The 27,437-nt window shown below is 46.5% G+C and overlaps 1 protein-coding gene across 1 annotated transcript; it reads left to right on the top strand.

Annotated features, from left to right (window-relative positions):
- Positions 1-6: 6 nt before the first annotated feature.
- LOC136679256 (EEF1A lysine methyltransferase 4-like) lies at positions 7-26,088 on the top strand. Its single transcript, XM_066657684.1, has 3 exons — positions 7-332; positions 12,790-13,073; positions 24,929-26,088. Exons 1-3 carry the CDS (start codon positions 173-175, stop codon positions 25,214-25,216), a joined length of 732 nt encoding a protein of 243 aa, XP_066513781.1. The 5' UTR covers positions 7-172; the 3' UTR covers positions 25,217-26,088.
- Positions 26,089-27,437: the final 1,349 nt, after the last annotated feature.

Here is a 27,437-nt window from a genome sequence, read left to right as displayed (position 1 = left end):
CTCCACACTGTGCTGCTTCTGTTTGAAGTGAAATATGTGCATTAACAACCCATAAGCACTCACCCAGTGTGTTACCTTTTTTTCAGATAATATTCCGCGCCTAAGCATTGAGCTCCGTGTTAAACCCTCAGCTGTGTTCATTTAGAGCCGGTAGCTGTTATTTCAGAGGAGTATGGAGTGTTTACCGGACTCCAACACCAAATATAAAGACGTGAAATACTGGAACGAGAGATACAAGTTGGAAGAGAGTTTTGAGTGGTTTGGAGATTTCTACAAATTCCAGCACCTTCTTGTTCAGCACGTGGGAAAAGAGGAAAACATTCTAATGCTGGGTATGTACTCACATTTAACAGTGCACTTTCCATTTGATGGTTTACATCTTTTACAGAGAATACCCCTGGAATACTCCAGTCCAGTGCTTCTCAGTCCTAACCCCACATTTCAGACATTCCCCTGCTCTCAGCAAACTCCTGATACAAACAAGACAACAATTAAACACCTTTCCACAGTCGAAGTGGGTGATGGACTGAGGTGAACAACTATAAAATGCGAAGCCAAGCCCCTTTAGGACTGACTGATTGATTCTAGTTATCGATCTTTATCGATTCCAATTGAAATTAAACTTAAATGAAGGGAACCTGAATATAAACTGAAATTTAACTGTGAAATTAAGAAAGCGTACAGCAGGGGGCGTAACAATATCCATCCATCCATTGTCTGTAACCGCTTATCCAATTTAGGGTCGCGGGGGGTCCAGAGCCTACCTGGAATCATTGGGCACAAGGCGGGAATACACCCTGGAGGGGACGCCAGTCCTTCACAGGGCAACACAGACACACACATTCACTCACACACTCACACCTATGGACACTTTCGAGTCGCCAATCCACCTACCAACGTGTGTTTTTGGACTGTGGGAGGAAACCGGAGCACCCGGAGGAAACCCATGCAGACACAGGGAGAACACACCACACTCCTCACAGACAGTCACCCGGAGCGGGAATCGAACCCACAACCTCCAGGCGGCGCTCTGTTCTGGTGCAGTTCACAAGTCGGAAAAGTGGTATTCCCCAGTTTCCAACATCACTCCAATGCAGCATTAGAGCGTGGTGTGTTGGGTCTGAATTTTCTCCAGGGTGGTGGATCCCAGGACCAGGAATGACGTACAGACCAAACCAGGTCTGGTACATTCTGTATTCACAGCTTTTATTATCTGTGTGAATAACGATCAGTCCCAGGTGAAGAGTTAGCATTTCTAGTCAAAGCTACGTCACAGTGGTCACCAGTGACATGGAGGTGAGACAATTGGGAACATGCCGAATGCTTGCTGAGGGACGAGCAGGAACCTGAAGCCTGTTTGGGTGGTTGTTCTGTGGCAGAGAAACATATGGAAAGACACCTCCACACACACACACACACACACACACACACACACACTCTCTCTTCATACATGAGCGTACGCACACACACATACTTGAATTCCAGTCAATGTCTTTAAAAATACTATATTTGAACACTGTTGTTGTAGTTATGCAGAAGTTTCCATGTTCTCAGTACTGTGTCCTGGTTAGAATTCAGGACTCCACCGCTGTGCTGTTTGATGTTCCTGTATTTATTGTTAGTCCTGTGTTGTCTGCACACGTTGTACTGTCTGAGCTGTGTATTGTGTTGTCTTCACTTGTATTATGTGTTGCACTATGTTCCTACAAAACTTGGGGAGCATTGGCAAAGACTTTTTTAACAAATTAAGGGGGCGCTGTTGAGTCCACTGGCCACACCCAAGACAATAGATGAAAGAATTTACAACAAAATGTAATGCGTTTGTCAAGTTTGCTGAGGTTTGAAAACTTTGAGTTTTGTTTTGATGAGCCCTTAACACAGCAAGCATCACCAAGAGTTTATTACATATACGTGGACTTTACAGGATGCCAAGGGAGTCCTATCTCTCAGAGACGTTTATAAGAGTTTATAAAAGCTATGTGAAAATGTAATTTATTCCAGAATGGCCAGCTGCTTCTTGGATGGAGTATGATCAGATCTCAGTGACCGTGGTTATGTTTGTACCAACACTTATGAATTTCTAAGTAACGTGACCGTGTTAATGTTTACATTTGGTCTGATGTTGCATCTCTAGTGAATATCAATTGCCCCGATGTTTAAATAATGTTCCCTAATGTTTACATAATAATAATAATAATACATTTTTGGTGCCTTTCAAGACTCTCAAGGTCACCGTACATAAGAAAATCTAAGCAAAACAACAGGTATAAACAAAGCTAATTAAAGCAGGCACATAGAATGTATAAGACTTCAGTCCCGAAGAAAACACCCACATGTACAAACCTGTATTTGGCCTAAGATGTAATACGTTGTTTTTGTCTTTTGTGTGTGAGGAGCTGTGCTCTGATTGGCTGGTTTTGCAGCGAGACGCTGTGTCAGTGGTGGAATCGGCCTGCTTTACTCATGCAGAGATAACATTTAATGGAGGAGATAGTCATGTTAGAAGTTCTATATATATTCCATATATCAACCTCACAAAACCTCAGCAGAACCAATAGAAATCCTCGGTGAAGACTTCAAACACAATGTGACGTCCAGTTGTTTGACTGTAGCCCAGATGTGTTGTCAGGACCGATGCCCAGACCGTCCGGCCTCTTTGGAAGAGCTTTGTTCCAATATAAATTAAGATATATGTATATAACACGATGTTCCCCACATGACCTTTTGACCCTTGTGTGGCTTGAGGATTGTCATGAAAGGAATTCTCTCCCTCTGTCTTGTGCGGTCAGCTGTGATTGGCAGGGGTTTGCTGTGCTCTGCTGTAGCCTCGGGTTGTGTTTGTGACGTTCAGCTTTGACCGGTTACGTAACTAACAGTCGGCAGAGGGGTTGACATCATCACGGCTGCTCAGACGCTACAAGAGAAATGACGGAAATGTCCGACCTGCATTGACCACCATAATACAGAAAGGTTTACTCTCTAATTAGAGATTACAGTCAGCACCTTTACTTATGTAACATTTCGGTGGACTGTCGAAGGACTGGGCTGAAGTCAAAGGTGATGACAGTGTAAGGTCATGCCTCTCCAGGTCAGTTCAGAAATTCACAAATTCACCCACATTTTCTTTTGCGAATTTCCAAATGCAGTGATTAGTGTTAGTTCCGTGACTCAGACACAGTCATAAACCACTCATTTATCAGGTACAGATTATGCAGCTCACTGTAAACAAGCTCATCTTCTGTGTGTGCTTCATCCTGCTGAGGCTTGTGGTGTTTGGAGCCTAACGGTGACGATCAGGCGAAGGACAAGTCCATCAGAGGGCAGCACACACTCATGCAGTTCACAGATTATAACTATCCAGCGTCTACAGTACTCTCAGGAATCCGTTTGAACGTACTTTAGTTGTATCTCTGTACCTTAATCATTTTCTCTTTTGAAAAGAGAAAAAAAGAAAAGAAAAGCTTTCAAAAATCACCGTCATGTTTTCCCCCACAGAGAAAATCTTCTTACACCAAGGGTTTTTTATCTTTGTATCCTGTGTATATTGGCTGCCATTTTGAGGATGTAATTATTACACACTCACATACAGACACACACACACACACACTCTCATACAAACATAGGCCCTACTGCTGCACTACTGAGGCATTGCATGAAGCCAGATCACAGTCGTACTGTTTATTAGTGAATGTGAGCTGAAAGATGAATGGAAGAGCTGTGAAGTGTGTGAGTGTGTGTGTGTGTGTGAGAGAGAGAATGTGTGTGTGTTTTATGCAGAGTCTCCTCTGTAATAGCCCCACCCACATGGGTGTAACTGCATAAAAGGAGGAAGCAGTTCCAGTTTCATGTTTTTATGACACTGACACTTAGATACGTGGAAATATGGATGACATTGTAGTGTGTGTGTGTGTGTTTGGGGGGGGGGGGGGGGGTGGGGGTCATTTGGAGGTGGAGGGAATAATTATCTTGTAATAACGACACTTCTAGGATCTCAGCCATGTGAGAACTAACTGTAATAGAATATAATAAACACATATTTAAATTATTACTGTTTGAGTAAAATAAATCTCAAAATACTAAATATACTAAAAATAAAACTAAAAATAATCTGCTTCAATCACAGTCACATTGGGTCTTTGAAACATGGTCCTGAAAGTGCAGACTCCAGAACTCGCCACCATCTCACTGCTCTGTTCACCTTCCTCTCCTCCTCTCGTCTGATTGGCCAGGAGTGGAGGGAGGGCTCAAGATACTGCAGTCCCCCCACCTTTCTCTCTGTCTCCTCTGTCTCTCTCTCTCTCTCTCTCTCTCTCTCTCTTTCTCTCTCTGTCTCTAACTCTGTCTCTCTTTTTCTCTCTCTCTCTGTCTCTAACTCTTTCTCTATCTCTCTCTCTCTCTCTCTCTAACGCTTTCTCCCTCTATCTCTCTCTCTCTCTGTCTCTAACTCTCTCTCTCTCTCTCTGCCTCTAACTCTTTCTCTATCTCTGTCTCTCTCTCTGTCTCTCTCTCTAATGCTTTCTCCCTCTATCTCTCTCTCTTTCTCTCTCTCTCTCTGTCTCTAACTCTTTCTCTATCTCTGTCTCTCTCTCTGTCTCTCTCTCTAATGCTTTCTCCCTCTATCTCTCTCTCTTTCTCTCTCTCTCTATCTCTGTCTCTAACTCTTTCTCTATCTCTGTCTCTCTCTCTGTCTCTCTCTCTAATGCTTTCTCCCTCTATCTCTCTCTCTTTCTCTCTCTCTCTCTGTCTCTCTCTCTGTCTCTAACTCTTTCTCTATCTCTGTCTCTCTCTCTGTCTCTCTCTCTAATGCTTTCTCCCTCTATCTCTCTCTCTTTCTCTCTCTCTCTCTCTGTCTCTAACTCTTTCTCTATCTCTGTCTCTCTCTCTGTCTCTCTCTCTAATGCTTTCTCCCTCTATCTCTCTCTCTTTCTCTCTCTCTCTCTGTCTCTAACTCTTTCTCTATCTCTGTCTCTAACTCTTTCTCTATCTCTGTCTCTAACTCTTTCTCTATCTCTGTCTCTCTCTCTGTCTCTCTCTCTAATGCTTTCTCCCTCTATCTCTCTCTCTTTCTCTCACTCTTTCTCTATCTCTGTCTCTCTCTCTGTCTCTCTCTCTAATGCTTTCTCCCTCTATCTCTCTCTCTTTCTCTCTCTCTCTCTGTCTCTCTCTCTCTCTCTCTGTCTCTAACTCTTTCTCTATCTCTGTCTCTAACTCTTTCTCTATCTCTGTCTCTCTCTCTGTCTCTCTCTCTAATGCTTTCTCCCTCTATCTCTCTCTCTTTCTCTCTCTCTCTATCTCTGTCTCTAACTCTTTCTCTATCTCTGTCTCTAACTCTTTCACTATCTCTGTTTCTCTCTCTGCCTCTCTCTCTCTCATATTCCTGCTTGGTGTATTAAACAGTGTTACCAGGGAAACAGAGCTTGACTGATATATGGACTCCCCTCCCATAACCGGAGCATCAGCTGCAGAGAGAGGGCTGTGTGTGTGTTTGTGAGATTTTGTGAAGGACTTGTGCAGGTGTGAAGACAGCAGCAGATTAGTGGGAGAGACGGACTGAGTGTGTGTTCACACCGCTGCTTTATTTGACTGTTATTTACAGCCTCTTTAGTTTAGACAAAATTATATTAAGCTTTAATATATTTAAATGAATTCATTTAAAGAGTAAATTGCAACTAGAAAGTGAATTACCTGAGGAATCTGTGGGCGATTGTAACTAAGCAGTGGTAGATTCAGCTGATTATAACTGCACAGATCACAGGGGAATTAAAGCAGTGGTTTGGGAGCGATGTTAGGGACAATCACTTTGTTAGTAAATGTGTAAACGTTGTATAGATATGAAATAACACACTGTGTCTTTTATTTTACAGAGATCAGGCTCATAACAGTAGAAGTTACTGTAGGTATTTAGGGGCGAGACCATGGCTCTATACGTCAGTAAGAGTTTTATAACCAGTGCAGGGCTGGAGCTGATATGATGTTTAAGTTAGGGTCCTGAATCAGTCAATAAACTAAATCAGTTTTTATTAGTTTAGGTTTTTAAACTGAGAAAATACAAAGAAATGATTTCCAATTTCATGAGAATTTAAAGTGTTTCCATGTAAAGTCTGTCCCAGTGCATCACACGCTCTGCAAATCAACCAGGATGCTCAGCACAAACACACTCTCTCACTGTGACACACACACGCCATATCTGTTTGTATATATCTGCAGTAGTTTGTATACGTACATGTTACTATGCATTTGTGTGTGTTCGTGTGTGTGAGACTGTGCTTGAAGTTACAAATGTCTGAACAAGTTTGTCTGTATCTGTCTGCGTGTGTGTGTGTGAGAGCATGTTTATGAGTGTGTACGTGCAGGTCTCTGTGTCACTGTGTGTGTGTGAGAGAGAGAGAGAGACAGGATAGTAGGCAAAGCCCTCAGGGTTTCTGCACTGTGCTCTCCCTCACGTCTCCTTACTCACTCCACTTCACACACACACCATATCAAGGAAGGTGAGTGTGAGAGTGTGTCTTGAGGGAGGTTAGTGGGTGAGAGATGGAGATGGAACAAGGGTTTTTTTCTGGACTTGCTGAAGACGTGGTAAATGTGCAGAGGTGACACGTGGACTAGCTACGACAGTCACTGACAGCAATATGAGAAGTGTTGCTCTTAATATGATGACAGCTGCTGTATATTTGAGTGTTGTGTGTGAGATGTGGCCGTCGGTTCTGTACACGCCACATGACACACCTTCCTCTAGATATCACAAATGATTTGTAAACAGCAAACCTGCCTTTTCCTTTGAATAAACGACTGCTTTCCAGTCCGGAGAGACGCTGGGGGAAGACTGCTGCTGGAGGCTCCTGCTCACGGCCTTGAGACCTGTTATCTGCCCCCATTCCCAGCTTCTGAATACAAGAAAACAAAACAAGCCCTGGAGATGAACCGGGCGTGTGAAAGCAACACTGTTGTAATATCTACGATTGTAGTAGAGTAAGGAATAATTATGTTAATACCACCACCGAGACAGTTTTTCTGACAGTGTACTGCCTCTCTCTTACTTTAGGCCTAAAGTTTTTTCAGTTCTTCAAATCCACCAGCCTCGAGAGGTTTGGGGTGAACATATGCTTCCTCAGAGACACCTGAGGCCACCGCTTCTTTCTAACTCCGGAGGACTATGGAGTCTAATGTGTTTACAAAGCCCCAGTGTCTGTAAATGGGTAAAAAACAATGTGTCTGTTCGGTGTGTAAGGCTTTCTCTCTCTCTGCTCACTTTGGAGAAAAGGCATCTGGAATTTTTAGACAATGGAGAAGCCTTCAAATGTTGAGAAGCATGAAACAAGATCAGGATACTGTTTTATTCCTTCTCGGTAGATTGGTAATATTGATTTATTTTTGCTTTAGTTATTACTCAAGTTGAAATAGGTTCAGAATTCAGGAGAGTGCTAACTGCATGAACGTAAACATAGGTTACAAGTGAGTTTCTGTGGTAGTTCACACAATCTTTTGTTCCCTCAAACACACCGTTCTGCCTGAAAAGACACAGAGCCTCTAAACGTAAACAAACCAGAAAGAACAGCCACAGTTGTATAGAAATATACATCATATATATCATGTGAAATATCCATTTCACAATGTCTCCCAGTAAAAGTGGGTCAGGACTAAACCTGTAAAGTAAACTAACGCTGCTAGCTGAACAGCTATCTGTTATGTTCGCTAACGCATCACTGCACTAGTTAGCATTGGGCTAACGATGACAGGAGACTGTGGCTAACTGTGCCCTTGTGGACTCCTGGTCTCTACAGGGCTCAAACTGTCTTGCGATTTTAATTAAGACACAGTACCCATCCTTTAAGATAATTAAAGTGTCTGTGCATTTCTTTACACCCCTGTTCCAAGGCTGCCATCACTGCTCTCACTTTCCTTCACTGGTATCAGTCAATAGGGTAATTTCAGCCATTGCTAATGAAGTGACAAATGCAGTTTAAGGGCCCTTCTCCACACACTCAGTAGGATCTGACAGGGTGCTTTAACTTTTGCAGTCAACTGTAAGGTGAAGTAAAACTTGGCCATAAATCTAAAAAATATCAAGAAACAATCAAAATTATAATTAAAGAGGCAGTAAACCTTTTTTCCAGTGAGTCTTTGTTTGTTTTTAATTTACTGCCAATACACTGACCCCTAGTGGCCTGAATCTGAATGCTCCTACACGTCATACAACGTAGCACTTGATAGAAAACGTATAAATATGGAAATAATCGCTTGTGTGAATATCCTTTGCTGCCTCCTGATGGTAAAAATTACCAATAGCTGTTTTCAGCAGAATTAAGTAAAATGTAACAGATCCTCTGCATCAGAGTCTGTAATTTAACTTTGGGGCTTTTCACCAGTGTCCTGCTCAGGTTCAGGGTAAGGCCCGTGTAGGTATTTAGGAATATATAAGAGTATTATTTTGAAAAGGTGAATTAGGTCTGTCTGTGTGTGTGTGTGTGTGGGAGGGAGGGAGAGAGGGGGAACACCGTGTTGTGGTCGTCCTGGAATGTGTTTTGATGGCTGATGTCCAGACAGAGCTGGAGCTTCAGAAATGTTTTGCTGTAGCCATCGCAGAAATAGAGAAAGGTCAGGGGTCGTGGGCAGCTCATGATGTCATGGAGAGGGAAGGAAAGGAGATGCGGGATGTCCTTGATGACAAAGTGTGTGTGTGTGTGTTGTTGGGGGGTGGTGACTAGTTTTGAGTAGATTCCCTCTCTCCCCCTTAAAAGAACACACAATCCTATCATTTATTATATTAATAAAAGGCACAAAATCTTCACTTCTCCAAAGGCATTAGTGTCATTATCTGAATTTTGATTGATGCTTTGATTTACTGCTGAAAAAGAAGAGGAATAATAGTTATTATTCATATTTAATACAGGCGACGTCACAGTGGAGCAACTAGTAGTGTCCCCCAGGTGAGGAGTGTGGTGTGTTCTCCCTGTGTCTGCGTGGGTTTCCTCCGGGTGACTGTCTGTGAGGAGTGTGGTGTGTTCTCCCTGTGTCTGCGTGGGTTTCCTCCGGGTGACTGTCTGTGAGGAGTGTGGTGTGTTCTCCCTGTGTCTGCGTGGGTTTCCTCCGGGTGACTGTCTGTGAGGAGTGTGGTGTGTTCTCCCTGTGTCTGCGTGGGTTTCCTCCGGGTGACTGTCTGTGAGGAGTGTGGTGTGTTCTCCCTGTGTCTGCGTGGGTTTCCTCCGGGTGACTGTCTGTGAGGAGTGTGGTGTGTTCTCCCTGTGTCTGCGTGGGTTTCCTCCGGGTGACTGTCTGTGAGGAGTGTGGTGTGTTCTCCCTGTGTCTGCGTGGGTTTCCTCCGGGTGACTGTCTGTGAGGAGTGTGGTGTGTTCTCCCTGTGTCTGCGTGGGTTTTCTCCGGGTGACTGTCTGTGAGGAGTGTGGTGTGTTCTCCCTGTGTCTGCGTGGGTTTCCTCCGGGTGACTGTCTGTGAGGAGTGTGGTGTGTTCTCCCTGTGTCTGCGTGGGTTTCCTCCGGGTGACTGTCTGTGAGGAGTGTGGTGTGTTCTCCCTGTGTCTGCGTGGGTTTCCTCCGGGTGACTGTCTGTGAGGAGTGTGGTGTGTTCTCCCTGTGTCTGCGTGGGTTTCCTCCGGGTGACTGTCTGTGAGGAGTGTGGTGTGTTCTCCCTGTGTCTGCGTGGGTTTCCTCCGGGTGACTGTCTGTGAGGAGTGTGGTGTGTTCTCCCTGTGCCTGCGTGGGTTTCCTCCGGGTGACTGTCTGTGAGGAGTGTGGTGTGTTCTCCCTGTGTCTGCGTGGGTTTCCTCCGGGTGACTGTCTGTGAGGAGTGTGGTGTGTTCTCCCTGTGTCTGCGTGGGTTTCCTCCGGGTGACTGTCTGTGAGGAGTGTGGTGTGTTCTCCCTGTGTCTGCGTGGGTTTCCTCCGGGTGACTGTCTGTTAGGAGTGTGGTGTGTTCTCCCTGTGTCTGCGTGGGTTTCCTCCGGGTGACTGTCTGTGAGGAGTGTGGTGTGTTCTCCCTGTGCCTGCGTGGGTTTCCTCCGGGTGACTGTCTGTGAGGAGTGTGGTGTGTTCTCCCTGTGTCTGCGTGGGTTTCCTCCGGATGACTGTCTGTGAGGAGTGTGGTGTGTTCTCCCTGTGTCTGCGTGGGTTTCCTCCGGATGACTGTCTGTGAGGAGTGTGGTGTGTTCTCCCTGTGTCTGCGTGGGTTTCCTCCGGGTGACTGTCTCGAGGGGTGTGGTGTGTTCTCTCTGTGTCTGCGTGGGTTTCCTCCGGGTGACTGTCTGTGAGGGGTGTGGTGTGTTCTCTCTGTGTCTGCGTGGGTTTCCTCCGGGTGACTGTCTGTGAGGAGTGTGGTGTGTTCTCCCTGTGTCTGCGTGGGTTTCTTCCGGGTGACTGTCTGTGAGGGGTGTGGTGTGTTCTCCCTGTGTCTGTGTGGGTTTCCTCCGGGTGACTGTCTGTGAGGGGTGTGGTGTGTTCTCCCTGTGTCTGCGTGGGTTTCCTCCGGGTGACTGTCTGTGAGGAGTGTGGTGTGTTCTCCCTGTGTCTGCGTGGGTTTCCTCCGGGTGACTGTGAGGAGTGTGGTGTGTTCTCCCTGTGTCTGCGTGGGTTTCCTCCGGGTGACTGTCTGTGAGGAGTGTGGTGTGTTCTCCCTGTGTCTGCGTGGGTTTCCTCCAGGGTGGGTTCCTGTCTTGCGCACAGTGATTCCGGTTAGGCTCCAAACCCACTGCCGCCCTGAACTGAATAAGGGTTACAGACCATGAATGAATTATATTAATGATAATAATGTTAAATTGCTATTTTTTATCAGGTGCTAAGTATTTTAGCATGTTAGATGGACAGCAAATGGCTAGAGGATGCCATTACATAGAGGATGCATTGTTGAGTAGTTGTAGTAATAAAGTTGTTAGCCTTGTGTGTGAGGGGGAATGTTTCCGAGAGCGTGCACAGGCTACAAATATTAGTAGATGGTTGGGGGAAGGAGGAGATTGGAAATTGCTGGTGGATGTAGGAAAAAGCTGCAGGTCCCAGAGTGCATTGTGTTTACTGCACTGAGGCCAGACATGGTGCACTTCTTTAAAAGTAAATGGATAGTTTATTTCATAGAGTTAATGGTGCTATTTGAAAATGCAGTCGATGAAGCATTTTAAAAGAAGAAACTAAAGTGCGCAGACACACTGCCACATCCCTGCTTGTGCAGTTCGGCATCAGGGGCCAAAATTAAGGGCAGCTGTGAAGGAGTTATCTGGGATGTCAGACTTCACTGTTGAGTCTTCTGGAGGTGTTGTGGGCTTAATTCAGTGAAACACGACAACGACAGGAGGTTCCTACCTGATGACCCCTGTGAAGAGCTAGTGATGCAGTGAGTGGTGTGGGTTCATGGGCTCTGCTCAGTGAGTAACTGTAGATGTTAAGGACAGACGGCGGCTGATCGGATCATAAACGGCCACAGCAACCCTAGTGTTGAGGTGTAGGATTCAACAGGACTTTTTGTTGCTACAGGAAGGAAGAGAGTGGTGTGGGCCCTATGTGAAGCTCTAATGGATTGGCATAGGATATTTTACATCTTATCTTGTGTATGATTATAATATCATTCATTTTTAGGGTTAGGTACATGTTGTTTGACAGTTTAAACTGGGTGGGGTTATGAGGCTTGCTCTTTTTAGTTTAAAGAAACAGCCCCTGAAAATGTCTGTGTGTGTCCCTGGAATTAAGGAATTAAGGGTTGCATTTTGAGCAGAGAGACACGGAGACAGAGAGAGACATGGAGACAGAGAGAGAGAGAGAGAGACAGAGAGAGAGAGAGAGAGACAGACAGAGAGAGAGAGAGAAGCTGTTTTTAACGCTGTTGTTAAGACTCTGTTCGTTAAAGACTCTTTAATTAGCAAAATGAAGGAGTGATAATTAGTGTTAGTCATGGTTCTGCAGCAGAGGTATCAAAGCGTCTTGTCTCACACCCGTGCCACGGCTGGAATAGATCTGTTAAATGTGCAGAAAAGAGAAGAAACACTTATTGTCACATGTTTTTAATTTATTTTTTAAGACAGTTTTCTACACGATAAAAGTTCTAGATAAATGGTAGAATTGTATGTTTGTACACAGTACACCTCCTTGTTTCTGAACCCACTGTCCACTCTCTCAGCTCCACTGACCACACAGGAGCACAAAATGTTCTGTTGCTCTGCATACTTGATTATCCTCTTACCACCCTGTTCCTCAGCGCTCAGGACCCCCACAGAGCAGGTGTGATGTGGTGGTGGATCATTCTCAGCGCTGCAGTGACACTGACGTGGTGGTGGTGTGTTAGTGTGTGTTGTGCTGGTGTAGAGTGGATCAGACACAGCAGTGCTGCTGGAGTTTTTAAACCCCTCAGTGTCTGGACCGAGAACAGTCCACCGACCAAAAACATCCAGCCGACAGCGTCCTGTGTCACTGATGAAGGACTAGAGGACGAGCGACACACACTGTGCAGCGACAGATGAGCTACTGTCTCTGACTTTACATCTACAAGGTGGACCAACGAGGGAGGAGTGTCTCACAGAGTGGACAGAGAGTGGACACAGGGTTTAAAAACTCCAGCAGCACTGCTGTGTCTGATCCACTCTACACCAGCACAACACACACTAACACACCACCACCATGTCAGTGTCACTGCAGCGCTGAGAATGATCCACTTGTACCAGCTGTAATTACACCACACTTCTGCCTTCCCTCTGCGCTTCCTTTTCTTCATTTTTTAATCCCTTTCTCATTTTTACCCAATTCACTTGTTGACTAATTTTCTCTCTCTCTCTCTCTCCCCCAAATCCTGCAGGTTGTGGTAACAGTGCTCTGAGTGTGGATATGTACAGGGCCGGCTATGGCAACATCACTAACGTGGACTACTCAAGTGTGTGTGTGGAGAGCATGGCCCAGAGGCACTGGGGCTGTGCAGGTCTGAGCTGGGTGTGTATGGACATCTGCCGACTGGCCTTCCCAGATGCCTCCTTCGACGTGGTCATAGAGAAGGGCACTCTGGACGCCATGCTTGTGGACGAGAGAGATCCCTGGAACCTTTCAGAAAACAACGGCAAGCTCCTACACCAAGTGCTCTCTGAGGTAAACACAATCACAGCACAGAAGCCTGGACATCCATTTATTCTTTATTCTGTCACCGTCACTCAGCTCCAGGCTCCTGGGGTTTGGGATTCAAGCCCTGCCTCAGGTGACAGTCAGTGAGGAGCTGGGTGTGCTCTCTGTGTCTGCATGGGTCTCCTCCCACAGTCATAGACTATTAACCACAGACTGTTTGAGCTCACAGAGTCATAAAGAAACAATAAGGTGGACTTAAAAGACACAATCATTTTAAATGTATCTTAAAGAATTGTTTTAAAAATCACTTTCCACCACAGCTTTAGTTGTTCCTCTGAAAGTCAACTGAAAAACACATTTAACAAAGGTTTGAAGTGTGTTTCTCTAGAATCTGACACAGTGGGCTGCCGCTCTAATATTTTCTTATAGACGTTAATACACTTTGTTGATTTATTTTGTGCTTCTGTTAAACTAGGAGCAACAGCAAAGAGCTTATTAATTCTCAACCATTTCTCAGTGGAATGATGCACCGTGAACAGTCCACGTTGTAATCACACGCTTCAGTTAGGATTCTCCTTAGCCAATCAGAACGCACGGTTGGAATAACTGTTGTGTAGTAAATGATTTATTTGTTGAAGCTTTTTCAATTACATTACATTCATTAACATACATATTGGAATCTGATGCGCTCCTGTTTTATGAGCAAAGTATTTGGCTTTAAGTTAATAAAGAAGGCTGAGCACAGGCGGCTCGTTACTGCGCCGCAGGACGTCTTACATAACACCGCTACAGAGAGGGAGAGGGAGGGAGACGGTACATGAATTCCCTTTTTTCAAGTTAATTTTCCTCTGCGTTCTGTAAAGCTCTCCTTCAGCGTCAGGAAAAGGAAAGCAGTGAAACAGTGAGATAGATGTTAACATCATAGAAATGTTCCCAGTCCGTCGACACAGAACAGGGTTAATGAGTGTGTGGAGTTGGAGGGTGGATGTTGAGTGTAGGATGGTTATGATTCTCCTTGCATTAAAATAATGTGGGTATTTGTGTGTCAGTGTTTCACAGAAACACACACACGGGTAGCTGAAAAGTTATGTAATCCCACATGATTTGTAGTCATTGCTAGTGACCGTCTCATCACACAGAACTATTCCTCTGCTTTGAGTCTCTAGTTTTAAAAGATAATATACAGTACATAGTTTTTTTGCTGTGTGATTGTTGCCTTTAAAACCGTTGGTCCAGGTTTTTCTAAATACATCACTAATGCGGTAATTAACTAAATGGTACATTAGATGCATTAATGTTCAACAGTGTAACATTCATTCATTCATTCTTTGTCTGTAGCCCTTATCCTAGTTAGTGTGTGTGTGTGTGTTTGTGTGTGTGTACTCATCAGATTCTGTGAACGGATCCCCGTCTAACTCTGTCTCACTTTGATCTTTGTCTCTATTGATCTTATGGCTCTGATTAGTCATTGGTCATTTTGATCTGTTTCACTTTGTTCTTCACAGGAATGACGACGTGTTTAAAAGGAATATATCAGCGTTCTAGATTTAAGGAATTGTTCTAGGTTTCTATCTGTGTTTGCAGTAGTCTGTGGGAATGACTGTCACGGTTACACACACACACACACACACACACACACACACACACACACACACACTGCCATCCAAATCAAATCAAACTGTTGCCATCACAACGCACAGCTAATATCGACCATGGTGCACGGTTGCTATGGGAAACCTGGATGCCTGGGGGGGGGGGGTTAGATCGACCAACACAGTGAGAAAGAGATGAACAGAGAAGAAAAAAACTGTGGCTTTGTCAGTGTGATAATAGCTGACAGACTGCTGTGAGGATTTGAAGGCATCCAGCCACATAAACGTTTGTCCAAATGTTTTGGAACAGTGCTGCAGTGCTCCAGAGAACACAGTTCCACTGCTCCAATGCATTCAGCATCGTGACCTTAGGCCTCATGGGAAACTGCTCCAAACGCTCATTTTATTATATATTCAGTTTATTATATATTTCCTACTCCTCCTTTTCACGTTAATATTGCGTAAGATATTTTCTGGTGTAAACCGCTCAGACTTTACTAAGACCAGAGAATGTGAAATGAGTCATTCATATGTTAAAGGAACATCTACGATTGTGGGGAACTGCAGTTCTCTCTGTTTTTTACCTTCAGAATTTCCACGTCTTTTAAGGTGGAACGGAGTGTTTCAGGAAAATAGACGCTGACGTGTAAATCGTCTGTAAGTGTTTATTCACTGTTTGAATTCCCACATAAACTCATGTGTAACTCGAGCTGTTTAGTTTTGTAGCACTTTCGATCTGTGTTTACTTTCATGCAGTTAGCGCTCTCCTGAACTTAGAGTCAGTTCCACCTTAAGTAATGTAACTGTAACAGCAAAAATAAGTCAGTGTTACCCCCCTATGGATCTGTTTTTAATTTTGACTTTTAATGTGTGATGTACAAATGATGTTAGATTCAGTGACTAAAACTAGACCAAACTAAGAATAAATATTTGACTAAAATGAGATTAAAACTAATACATGTTTTAGTCAAAAGACTCAAAACTAAATCAGTCAAAATCTGATTTAAAAAAAATCACACAGAAATAACTGAGGAAACTAAAGACTGGTGAAGACACAGGGAGAAGTGGCAGTCAGAGGGAAGCTGACCCTGGGATGATGTTTGTTGGATATTTTTGGTCCGTGGATTATTCTCATGTTGTGTCACGATGCGTCTGTGAGAGCGACTCCACGTCACACTGCATTGTGTATCTCCCTGTCTTGAAATGGTTATTATCATTGCTGTGTGTGTGTGTGTGTGTGTTTGTTTGCAAGGCTTTCTCTGTATCTTCTCTCTCCAGGTCTCTGGTGGTGTCAGTTGGGGAGGAAATGGTGTGTGTGTGTGTGTGTGTGTGTGTGTGTGTGTGTGAGAGAGAGATCAGAGAGAGAGAGGGGTTTCCATAGCAACAGGTTTCCCTGGATACAGGATCACAGTGCATACTTGAGGGTGAGGTGTGAGTCATCCTCTCATCGTCCATTGAAAGATAGAGAGAGAAAGGAATCTTAAAGGTTTGCTCGTGTTCCCGGTAACGATCAGAAATGTTTACATTAAAGCGCATAGCAACAAGAACCTGAGGATTCACTCGTTTGGCCGTGAACTTACGAAATGTTATGATGTCTTTAAAATGAAAGAAGTATAAGGGATAAGCTGAAGTCCTACTTCATGAAACGTTTTGACTGTTTCTCACCTCATAGGTTTATACCCAGAGAGATATAAACTCTGTTTCCACAGCTCAGAAAAAAGTGTTTCTCACCTCTGTTTCCTTAAATTGATGGCAGTAAAACCTTGTTTAGTGCAATCACCCCGATCACATCCCTCTGTTTACACTTACTGGCAGCTGCTGTGAAGGCAAGACCCATACCACAGTGTATTACAGTGGAGAACGAATCTCTTTACAGAATCAGAGAGTCACGTACACAAAGTTAAATGTGTCTCTGCTTCACCCAGCACCTCAGATACAGCTCATCAGCTAAACATCTAGCTTTTTGTGAACAGAACCAAGCGTTACAGCAGGAAGAACCTCAACCAGCGCAGGGTAATGAGGGCAAGGACACGTTCTATTTGAAATGTATGAAATAATTCATTGTCTGTTTTATCCGGTTCAGGAGCCTACTAGGAACCATTGGGGAATCATTGGGTGCAAGGCAGGAACACACCCCGTACATGGTGTCAGTCCTGTGCAGGACACACCACTCACATATACACTACAGCCGTTTCTGGACTGTGGGAAGAAACCTAGCACGCAGTGGAAACCCATGTATAGAGAGAACAAACATGAGGTAGGGTTTCAACCCCCGCCAGAGCCCTGGAGCTGTGTGACACTGACACTGCCTGCTGCACCGCTGTGATATTTATAATTCTGTACTCCATTTGTTTGTTGAGTATTCGGAATAAGAGTCAAATTGTAAAAAATTTAAAAAGTTAAATGTGGGGAAACGTTGTTCTCTCTGGTTTGTTTACATTCAGAAGCTCTGTGAAGTTTTACCTTAAGTGATCAGAAACAGTAAAAATAAGTCAGTGTGACCCCCCTATGGAGCAGGAATAGAGCAACATCCTCATCTCGGTTGGTGCTTTTCAGCGTTTGGAGTCTCTCCGTTGTCTAAAAACCTCCAGATGGCGTTTCTCTGCCGTGAGCAGAGAGAGAGAAAGCCTAGCACCGGACCCAGACACTTTGATTTTTTATCCATTTACAGACACTGGGGCTTCGTAAACACATTAGAGCAAGTTCAAACGCACACAGACTGGAGAGAAGCAAGAAGTGTGGAAACATTTTCAAAATGTAATTAAAAAAGTGTTTATTTAAATGTTGCATTTAACCGCTGTGGCTGCTGTGGCCGTTTATGATCCAAACAGCAACTAATGTCACTCATTACAGCTCAGAGGTACCCACACCACCCACTGCATCAATAAATCTTCACACACAGGGTCGTGAAGTGGACCTCTGTTAGTGATTTGCTGAATTAAGCCCATGACGCCTCCAAAAGGCTCACCAATGAAGTCCGATGTCCCATACCCACCTCCCTCCAGAAATGGCTTTACAAAATGGCCCTACCACACTGTAGATCCTCACTGGTCTCCCTGGTGACGTACCTGGCCCCCACTGGCACCAACAACCACAAAAATAGTCACCTGCCTTGTCCTCCACAAACCTAAAACACACCTCAGCCATCCCACTTTTACACAGCTACTCTGTGCTGTCCTTATCTCTCAGCTCGCAGCTGCCCTTAGTTTCCAGCCCCTGATGCTGAACTGCAGGGATGTGACAGACTTGGCGTCATATCCCCAAACACCTCTCTCCACCGGTCTTACATGTGCCTGCCACCCGCGTTTCCTCATCTTACTTCAGCTTCTTCCTTTCTACTGCATGTGTGTGCCGCTGAACGCTGGACGTCTGTTTAAACAAATGCAGTGGAAACTACTCATTTAAAAGAAGTGTCTACAAATTGTTAGAGAGAGATTTATTTTCTGTAACTGCTTTGTCTTGAGCAGAGCTGCAGTGGGTCTGGAGCTTACCCAGAATCCCTGGCACCAATAAGGAACACGCCCTGGAAAGAGCAACAGTTCCTCACATCTCTCGGGTGCATGGATTGGGTTAAAGGCAGAGAACAGATTCCTGTGTGTGTGAAAGCACAGTGGCCAGTAAAGTGATTCTGATTCTGATCGCACCCGTTGGCAGTTTTTAAAAATATATATTATCTATAGATATTATATAGAGAGAGTAAGAACAAAGGTAAAAAATGTACAGGTTCATTATTTTAAGATTTTTCTTTAACCTCATTAAAACTTTCACCGTGAGCTTGACGTGGTGTCACTGTGCTGCAGCGCTGTGGTAAGGTCAGGGGGTGTTCTGTGACATAGACGTGGGGGCTACAGTGTATTTACAAACACAGTCATAAGGCTTGGGTGTGTAAAGACATTTAATCTGCTCTGAACTATGATCCCTCTCTAGCCACACACCCACCCTATATTCACACACATTCATTTTCCTACCCTTACCACCATCAGGTGTGTGTGTGTGTGTCTGTCTGTGTGTGTGCGCATGCGTGTGTGTATGTGTGTGTGTGTGTGTGTGCATGCATGCGTGTGTGTCTGTCTGTGTGTGTGTCCTAGACTTGGTAATCTTTGGGTTAGTTTATTCTCGTGTCCAAATCCTAGGACATTTCATCACTCTGTGATACAGTGGCAGTGTGTGTGTGTGTGTGATACAGGAGGGGTTAGCATGACTGGAACTTGCTGTGGGGTTGGAAAATACCTTCCATATCTCATCACCAAGTGGGGGAAATCCCAGAAGCCCCCAGATGAGAGAGAGAGAGAGAGAGAGAGAGAGAGAGAGAGAGAGAGAGGGAGAGGGAGGGAGGGAGAAAAAAAAGTTGAAAGTAAGACTGGATGATTGACACCGACAGAGAAAATTAGAAAAAGGTTTTGTGTACTATTTCTGCTGATAAATGCATTTTTGCACCGTTCTTCTTCAGTTTGAGCTCCGCACACTTTAAAGAAAAGCCTGTTTTTGAACATACAGTGTGTTTAATATTCTATGTGAAATAAAGAGGAATTACAAACTCTTTATCTCTGAATATGTCAGTGGTGTTAAACGGGGGGTGTTCCACAAAGCAGGGTTTCTCAGTTAGCCAGATAACTTAAGCCCAAAGTCCATTAGGAACAGAGCTGAGGGTGATACCTCAGAGGGACATTCCTCAACTTTGAGCTTAAGTTACCTGGTTAACTGAGAAATCCTGCTGAAACACCCCCCAGATCTCAGAGTGTGTAATGCTTCAGTTTCCTCACGTGCTGCAAGTGTTATTGAATAAAAAGCTCAGGAATAGCTTTGTTTAAAAGCCTTTCATGGCAGAAAGGAGACGTATTTTTAAAGGAACTTATTTGGTTTGTTTTATGTATATTATGAACCGGTCCGTAATGTTATTAATGTAACGTAATGTAATCTTATGAATCCTATGCAGTTTATGATCTTTTTGAAAACTATTCATCGGTTGATTGGTTTTTAATGTCAGTAAAAATGACAGATTTTCACAGAGGTGTCCTGTAGTGTGTGTTTGACTTTAATGGAAGGCTGTTGAAGCTGACGGTGCAGCACACACAGCTTCATTTAGAATATTTTTCACCAGCCGCCACTGGTTAATTCATTGAGGGGCTTGTGTATGTTCTGAGGAGAGATCAGTTCAGTTAAACTGCTGCTGACACTGGCTCTTGTTCCCGAGGTGTACACTTTTAGACTCGTTTCTAGAGAGAAACGGTGTCACATTTAGCCAGTGTGTTTTCTCAGCCCATGAGTGTATGTTGGTTTGGTAGCGGTGGTAGTGTCCATGGCAGTGGCAGTGTGCTATCTGTGTCTCTCAGGCTGCCCCATAAAACCTGACTCACACACTGGCACACAGACTCATACATTTACTGTGGCCCATCTATCCAGGGCCTCTGGCAGCTGCTGGACTACTACTTTTGTCACCTGGGATGTGCACACACACATACACTCACACTTTGGCCCATTTTTTAAAAGTTACCATAACACCACACTACTACAGATTTCTACTGAGACTCATCCATTCAGTCCATGGAAACCGTGCCACCTGAATCTACCTTCAGAGCATTATTAACACAATGTGTATATATATATAGGCAGGAACACACCCTGGAGGGGGCGCCAGTCCTTCACAGGGCAACATTCACTCACACCTACGGTCACTTTTGAGTCTCCAATCCACCTATCAACGTGTGTTTTTGGAGCGTCGGAGGAAACCGGAACACCCAGAGGAAACCCACACAGACACAGGGAGAACACACCACACCCCTCACAGACAGTCACCCGGAGGAAACCCACACAGACACAGGGAGAACACACCACACCCCTCACAGACAGTCACCCGGAAGAAACCCACGCAGACACAGGGAGAACACACCACACTCCTCACAGACAGTCACCCGGAGGAAACCCACGCAGACACAGAGAGAACACACCACACTCCTCACAGACAGTCACCCGGAGGAAACCCACGCAGACACAGAGAGAACACACCACACCCCTCGAGACAGTCACCCGGAGGAAACCCACGCAGACACAGGGAGAACACACCACACTCCTCACAGACAGTCATCCGGAGGAAACCCACGCAGACACAGGGAGAACACACCACACTCCTCACAGACAGTCACCCGGAGGAAACCCACGCAGACACAGGGAGAACACACCACACTCCTCACAGACAGTCACCCGGAGGAAACCCACGCAGACACAGGGAGAACACACCACACTCCTCACAGACAGTCACCCGGAGGAAACCCACGCAGACACAGGGAGAACACACCACACTCCTCACAGACAGTCACCCGGAGGAAACCCACGCAGACACAGGGAGAACACACCACACTCCTCACAGACAGTCACCCGGAGGAAACCCACGCAGGCACAGGGAGAACACACTACACTCCTCACAGACAGTCACCCGGAGGAAACCCACGCAGACACAGGGAGAACACACCACACTCCTCACAGACAGTCACCCGGAGGAAACCCACGCAGACACAGGGAGAACACACCACACTCCTCACAGACAGTCACCCGGAGGAAACCCACGCAGACACAGGGAGAACACACCACACTCCTCACAGACAGTCACCCGGAGGAAACCCACGCAGACACAGGGAGAACACACCACACTCCTCACAGACAGTCACCCGGAGGAAACCCACGCAGGCACAGGGAGAACACACTACACTCCTCACAGACAGTCACCCGGAGGAAACCCACGCAGACACAGGGAGAACACACCACACTCCTCACAGACAGTCACCCGGAGGAAACCCACGCAGACACAGGGAGAACACACCACACTCCTCACAGACAGTCACCCGGAGGAAACCCATGCAGACACAGGGAGAACACACCACACTCCTCACAGACAGTCACCCGGAGGAAACCCACGCAGACACAGGGAGAACACACCACACTCCTCACAGACAGTCACCCGGAGGAAACCCACGCAGACACAGGGAGAACACACCACACTCCTCACAGACAGTCACCCGGAGGAAACCCACGCAGACACAGGGAGAACACACCACACTCCTCACAGACGGTCACCCGGAGGAAACCCACGCAGACACAGAGAGAACACACCACACTCCTCACAGACGGTCACCCGGAGGAAATCCACGCAGACACAGGGAGAACACAGCACACTCCTCACAGACGGTCACCCGGAGGAAACCCACGCGGACACAGAGAGAACACACCACACTCCTCACAGACAGTCACCTGGAGGAAACCCACGCGGACACAGGGAGAACACACCACACTCCTCACAGACAGTCACTCGGAGGAAACCCACGCGGACACAGGGAGAACACACCACACTCCTCACAGACAGTCACCCGGAGGAAACCCACGCGGACACAGGGAGAACACACCACACTCCTCACAGACAGTCACCCGGAGGAAACCCACGCAGACACAGGGAGAACACACCACACTCCTCACAGACAGTCACCCGGAGGAAACCCACGCAGACACAGGGAGAACACACCACACTCCTCACAGACAGTCACCCGGAGGAAACCCACGCAGACACAGGGAGAACACACCACACTCCTCACAGACAGTCACCCGGAGGAAACCCACGCAGACACAGGGAGAACACACCACACTCCTCACAGACAGTCACCCGGAGGAAACCCACGCAGACACAGGGAGAACACACCACACTCCTCACAGACAGTCACCCGGAGGAAACCCACGCAGACACAGGGAGAACACACCACACTCCTCACAGACAGTCACCCGGAGGAAACCCACGCAGACACAGGGAGAACACACCACACTCCTCACAGACAGTCACCCGGAGGAAACCCACGCAGGCACAGGGAGAACACACTACACTCCTCACAGACAGTCACCCGGAGGAAACCCACGCAGACACAGGGAGAACACACCACACTCCTCACAGACAGTCACCTGGAGGAAACCCACGCAGACACAGGGAGAACACACCACACTCCTCACAGACAGTCACCCGGAGGAAACCCACGCAGACACAGGGAGAACACACCACACTCCTCACAGACAGTCACCCGGAGGAAACCCACGCAGACACAGGGAGAACACACCACACTCCTCACAGACAGTCACCCGGAGGAAACCCACGCAGACACAGGGAGAACACACCACACTCCTCACAGACAGTCACCCGGAGGAAACCCACGCAGACACAGGGAGAACACACCACACTCCTCACAGACAGTCACCCGGAGGAAACCCACGCAGACACAGGGAGAACACACCACACTCCTCACAGACAGTCACCCGGAGGAAACCCACGCAGACACAGGGAGAACACACCACACTCCTCACAGACAGTCACCCGGAGGAAACCCACGCAGACACAGGGAGAACACACCACACTCCTCACAGACAGTCACCCGGAGGAAACCCACGCAGGCACAGGGAGAACACACTACACTCCTCACAGACAGTCACCCGGAGGAAACCCACGCAGACACAGGGAGAACACACCACACTCCTCACAGACAGTCACCTGGAGGAAACCCACGCAGACACAGGGAGAACACACCACACTCCTCACAGACAGTCACCCGGAGGAAACCCACGCAGACACAGGGAGAACACACCACACTCCTCACAGACAGTCACCCGGAGGAAACCCACGCAGACACAGGGAGAACACACCACACTCCTCACAGACAGTCACCCGGAGGAAACCCACGCAGACACAGGGAGAACACACCACACTCCTCACAGACAGTCACCCGGAGGAAACCCACGCAGACACAGGGAGAACACACCACACTCCTCACAGACAGTCACCCGGAGGAAACCCACGCAGACACAGAGAGAACACACCACACTCCTCACAGACAGTCACCCGGAGGAAATCCACGCAGACACAGGGAGAACACAGCACACTCCTCACAGACGGTCACCCGGAGGAAACCCACGCAGACACAGAGAGAACACACCACACTCCTCACAGACGGTCACCCGGAGGAAACCCACGCAGACACAGAGAGAACACACCACACTCCTCACAGACAGTCACCCGGAGGAAACCCACACAAACTGGAATTAGCTTTTAATCCTGTTATGACCCTGTACCATCTAACTTACTTGGAAACCAACAAGTTTTCATTAATACAGCATTTTCACTGTTTCTCTCCTCTCTGTTGTTGTTGTTTATTTTATGTGTGTCGTGACCCAGATAGATAGCTCAGTGCTGTGGATTCTTCAGTCTCCATGGTAACTCAGAAAGTGGCGAGGCAGGAGGTTTCTGCAGAGTCATTTAAGGCAATCGCTTCAAGCACATCCTACCAGCTGGCCACACACACACACACCTACTTCTTTTGCTTAACCTCTGAATTCCAAAAGAAACACTCTCAAATTGGCTCTTCACTTTATCCAAACAGATAAGATATAAATCTGTAAATGAATAGATATTTGTTATCTGTACAACTTCAGACATTAAGGATGGAACAACATTTCTGAGATTTCTAACGCAATTCCTCCCTGAAAATTAAAGTACGAAGGTTGTTCTTACTACTGTGTTGACTTTAATTATTATTTGGACTAAACAAGGTCAGGGGCAGCCATGGCCTTGAGGTTAAAGAGGTGAGCTTGAGGCTGGCGGGTCGTGGTTCAGTTCCTGGGACAGACGAGAGAAAATTAATTCACGGCTGAAGTGCCCTTGAGCAAGGTGCCAACCTCCAAACTGCCTCCGAGCGCCGAGGTGGTCACATAACCCTGCTCCAGCTGTGTGTGTGTTCACTGCCCCTAGTGTGTGTTTGTGTGTTCGCTGCCACAGTTGGGTCAAATGCAAAGAAGCAGTTTCCCCAAGGGATCAATAAATATATTTCTTTTCCCTAAAGTGAAACTGCTGCGCTGCCCTCACAAATGAGTAAATCTTAAAAACAATAAGTAAATTTTTAAAACCACAGCAATTGGTCTCCTCATGTCTTTTATGTTTAAGTGATGCCCCGCAGGGGTAAACATGTCCATCCCAAAGCTTTTGAAAAATGTTACTGGCATTAAATTCGGGCAAACAATTTTTCAATAAATGTTCTCGGTTTCTACATTTAATCCGTCAAAATATTTTTATACTGTTTTCAGTTAAATACAGGGTTTAAATGATTTGCACATAATTGCAGTAATTTCATGTACATTTTACGCAGCGTCCCTATTATTTTGGAAAGGAGGTTTGTAGGATGTTTGACCATGGGTTTCCAAGCCTTGGCACACAGATCTAAATAGTGCCTAGTGGTGTAACAGATTTATTTTTTTCCTTTTCTGCAGATCAGTCGAGTCCTGAAACCTGGGGGGCGTTTTGTGTCGGTGACCTTTGCTCAGCCACATTTCCGCAAGAGACTATACGCTCGCACTGAGTACAGGTGGTCCATCAAACACTACCACTACGGAGAAACCTTCCACTACTTCCTGTATGTCCTGACTAAAGGGGAGGAGCTTAGCCCAGAGGATGCAGCACTGGAAAGAAGGCTCTGGACAGAAGATGAGGCTCTGCCCACAGACCTGACTTATCTAGAGACGGAAAATGAGGATTTCCTTAAAAACATTGTTCTTTAAAAACATTCAACACAGCTGTCAATCAGAGAAAACCAAACTGTGTTTTTTGTTTTGAATGTCACTGGGCCCTACCCACGCAGCATTGGCCGAGTGACCCCACGGCCACGATTACAGACATTCAGCAACGGTGGTGCCCTCCATGAGCCAACCTGTTAGTGCAGGACTGCCTTTAACACCATGCCAACGTCACCAAAGGCTGCTATGATGTTGTGCCAAACTGTAATGGAGTCACTCAGAATGGATCACCGCTGGTCCTCATTAGAGGCATGGGATGGAGCATTACGACATCTGGCATGTTGCATTAGTAAAGGTAGCAGCCTGTTGCCGTACTGAGAGACACTACTCCTGTATGTGAAGCACAAAAATATTGCCCATATCAGTCTAAATGTTTAATCGCTTAATTTTTTTTATCTTCCTCAAAAATATCACAATCTGACAGTCCCTTCTGGAGTGTACCTTTTTTAAATGATGAGTGTTTTTAATTCCAGTCTTTACTTCAGTTCTGTGTGTAATGTACATAGTCTCTTCAGATGAGATCATTAATATAGCAGCACTCACCACCCCACGCCATCACTCACCACCCCTTGCCATCCCTCGCCATCTGTCACCACCCCTCACCATCTCTCACCAATCCTCGCCATCACTCGCCACCCCACGCCATCACTCGCCACCGCTCGCCATTACTCGCCACCCCACGCTATCACTCGCCATCCCTCGCCATCTGTCACCACCCCTCGCCATCTCTCGCCACCCCTCGCCATCACTCGCCATCTCTCACCACCCCTCGCCATCACTTGCCATCCCTCACCATCTGTCGCCACCCCTCGCCATCTCTCACCACCCCTCGCCATCACTCGCCATCCCTCACCATCTGTCACCACCCCTCGCCATCACTCGCCACCCCTCGCCATCATTTACCACCCCTCGCCATCACTCGCCATCTGTCACCACCCCTCGCCATCCCTCACCATCTGTCACCACTCCTCGCCATCACTCGCCACCCCACGCCATCACTCGCCACCGCTCGCCATCACTCGCCACCCCACGCTATCACTCGCCATCCCTCGCCATCTGTCACCACCCCTCGCCATCTCTCACCACCCCTCGCCATCACTTGCCATCCCTCACCATCTGTCGCCACCCCTCGCCATCTCTCACCACCCCTCGCCATCACTCGCCATCCCTCACCATCTGTCACCACCCCTCGCCATCATTTACCACCCCTCGCCATCTGTCACCACCCCTCGCCATCCCTCACCATCTGTCACCACTCCTCGCCATCACTCGCCACCCCACGCCATCACTCGCCACCCCACGCTATCACTCGCCATCTGTCACCACCCCTCGCCATCTCTCGCCACCCAACGCTATCACTCGCCATCTGTCACCACCCCTCCCCATCTCTCGCCACCCCTCGCCATCACTCGCCATCTCTCACCACCCCTCGCCATCACTTGCCATCCCTCACCATCTGTCACCACCCCTCGCCATCTCTCGCCACCCCTCGCCATCACTCACCACCCCTCGCCATCACTCGCCATCCCTCACCATCTGTCACCACCCCTCGCCATCACTCACCACCCCTCACCATCACTCGCCATCCCTCACCATCTGTCACCTCCCCTCGCAATCACTCGCCACCCCTCGCCATCCCTCAACATCCCTCGCCATCATTCATCATTACCCGCCATTCACTGGTCTGTAGTCATTAATAAACCAAATACCATTCAGTTTTAATTTTGCTCTGAAATTACTGCCTATTTTTTAAGGCTAGAGAAAGGTGAATGTGCTTCATCTGCAGCTCTACTGTAGAGTGGAATTATAATCAGAGGTCTATAACACCTAGTGACTACATGTTGAAATATGATCTTATTCTGATATATTGTGCATATATATATATAATATTGTATCTTCTTTAGAAAAACCATTTCCAATAAATTGTTTAATTACACTAACTGGTAGGCTATTTCTTTGCATATATTTTAGATATAGCAAGTGTTACTCTGTTTACTGTGCTTCACTGAGTCACATCACAACAACATTTACAGGCAGTACCTACATTTCAAAAATACTGCATTAAAGAAATTACATATATTTTTTTAAATGCTGCATCAAGGAAATCACACATTTTTTAAACAAATGCTGTGCTTAGCACCAGAAAGACCCTCTCTGCTGAGGCAGTGCTGTGTGTGTGAAGTGGGTTTTCCATCCACCGGGTTTC

The sequence above is a fragment of the Hoplias malabaricus genome, chromosome Y, assembly GCF_029633855.1.
Source record: "Hoplias malabaricus isolate fHopMal1 chromosome Y, fHopMal1.hap1, whole genome shotgun sequence".
NCBI lineage: Eukaryota > Metazoa > Chordata > Actinopteri > Characiformes > Erythrinidae > Hoplias > Hoplias malabaricus.
Note: the sequence above shows the minus strand (reverse complement) of the source record. Positions and strands in the feature narration are given on the sequence as shown.

What these genes read in the sequence shown, in the direction of transcription:
- LOC136679256 (XM_066657684.1), top strand. Translation starts at nt 173, where the DNA reads ATGGAGTGTTTACCGGACTCCAACACCAAATATAAAGACGTGAAATAC. An exon ending in GGAAAACATTCTAATGCTGG is followed by an intron (nt 333 to 12,789) that starts GTATGTACTCAC and finishes CAAATCCTGCAG; the next exon opens with GTTGTGGTAACAGTGCTCTG. An exon ending in TACACCAAGTGCTCTCTGAG is followed by an intron (nt 13,074 to 24,928) that starts GTAAACACAATC and finishes CCTTTTCTGCAG; the next exon opens with ATCAGTCGAGTCCTGAAACC.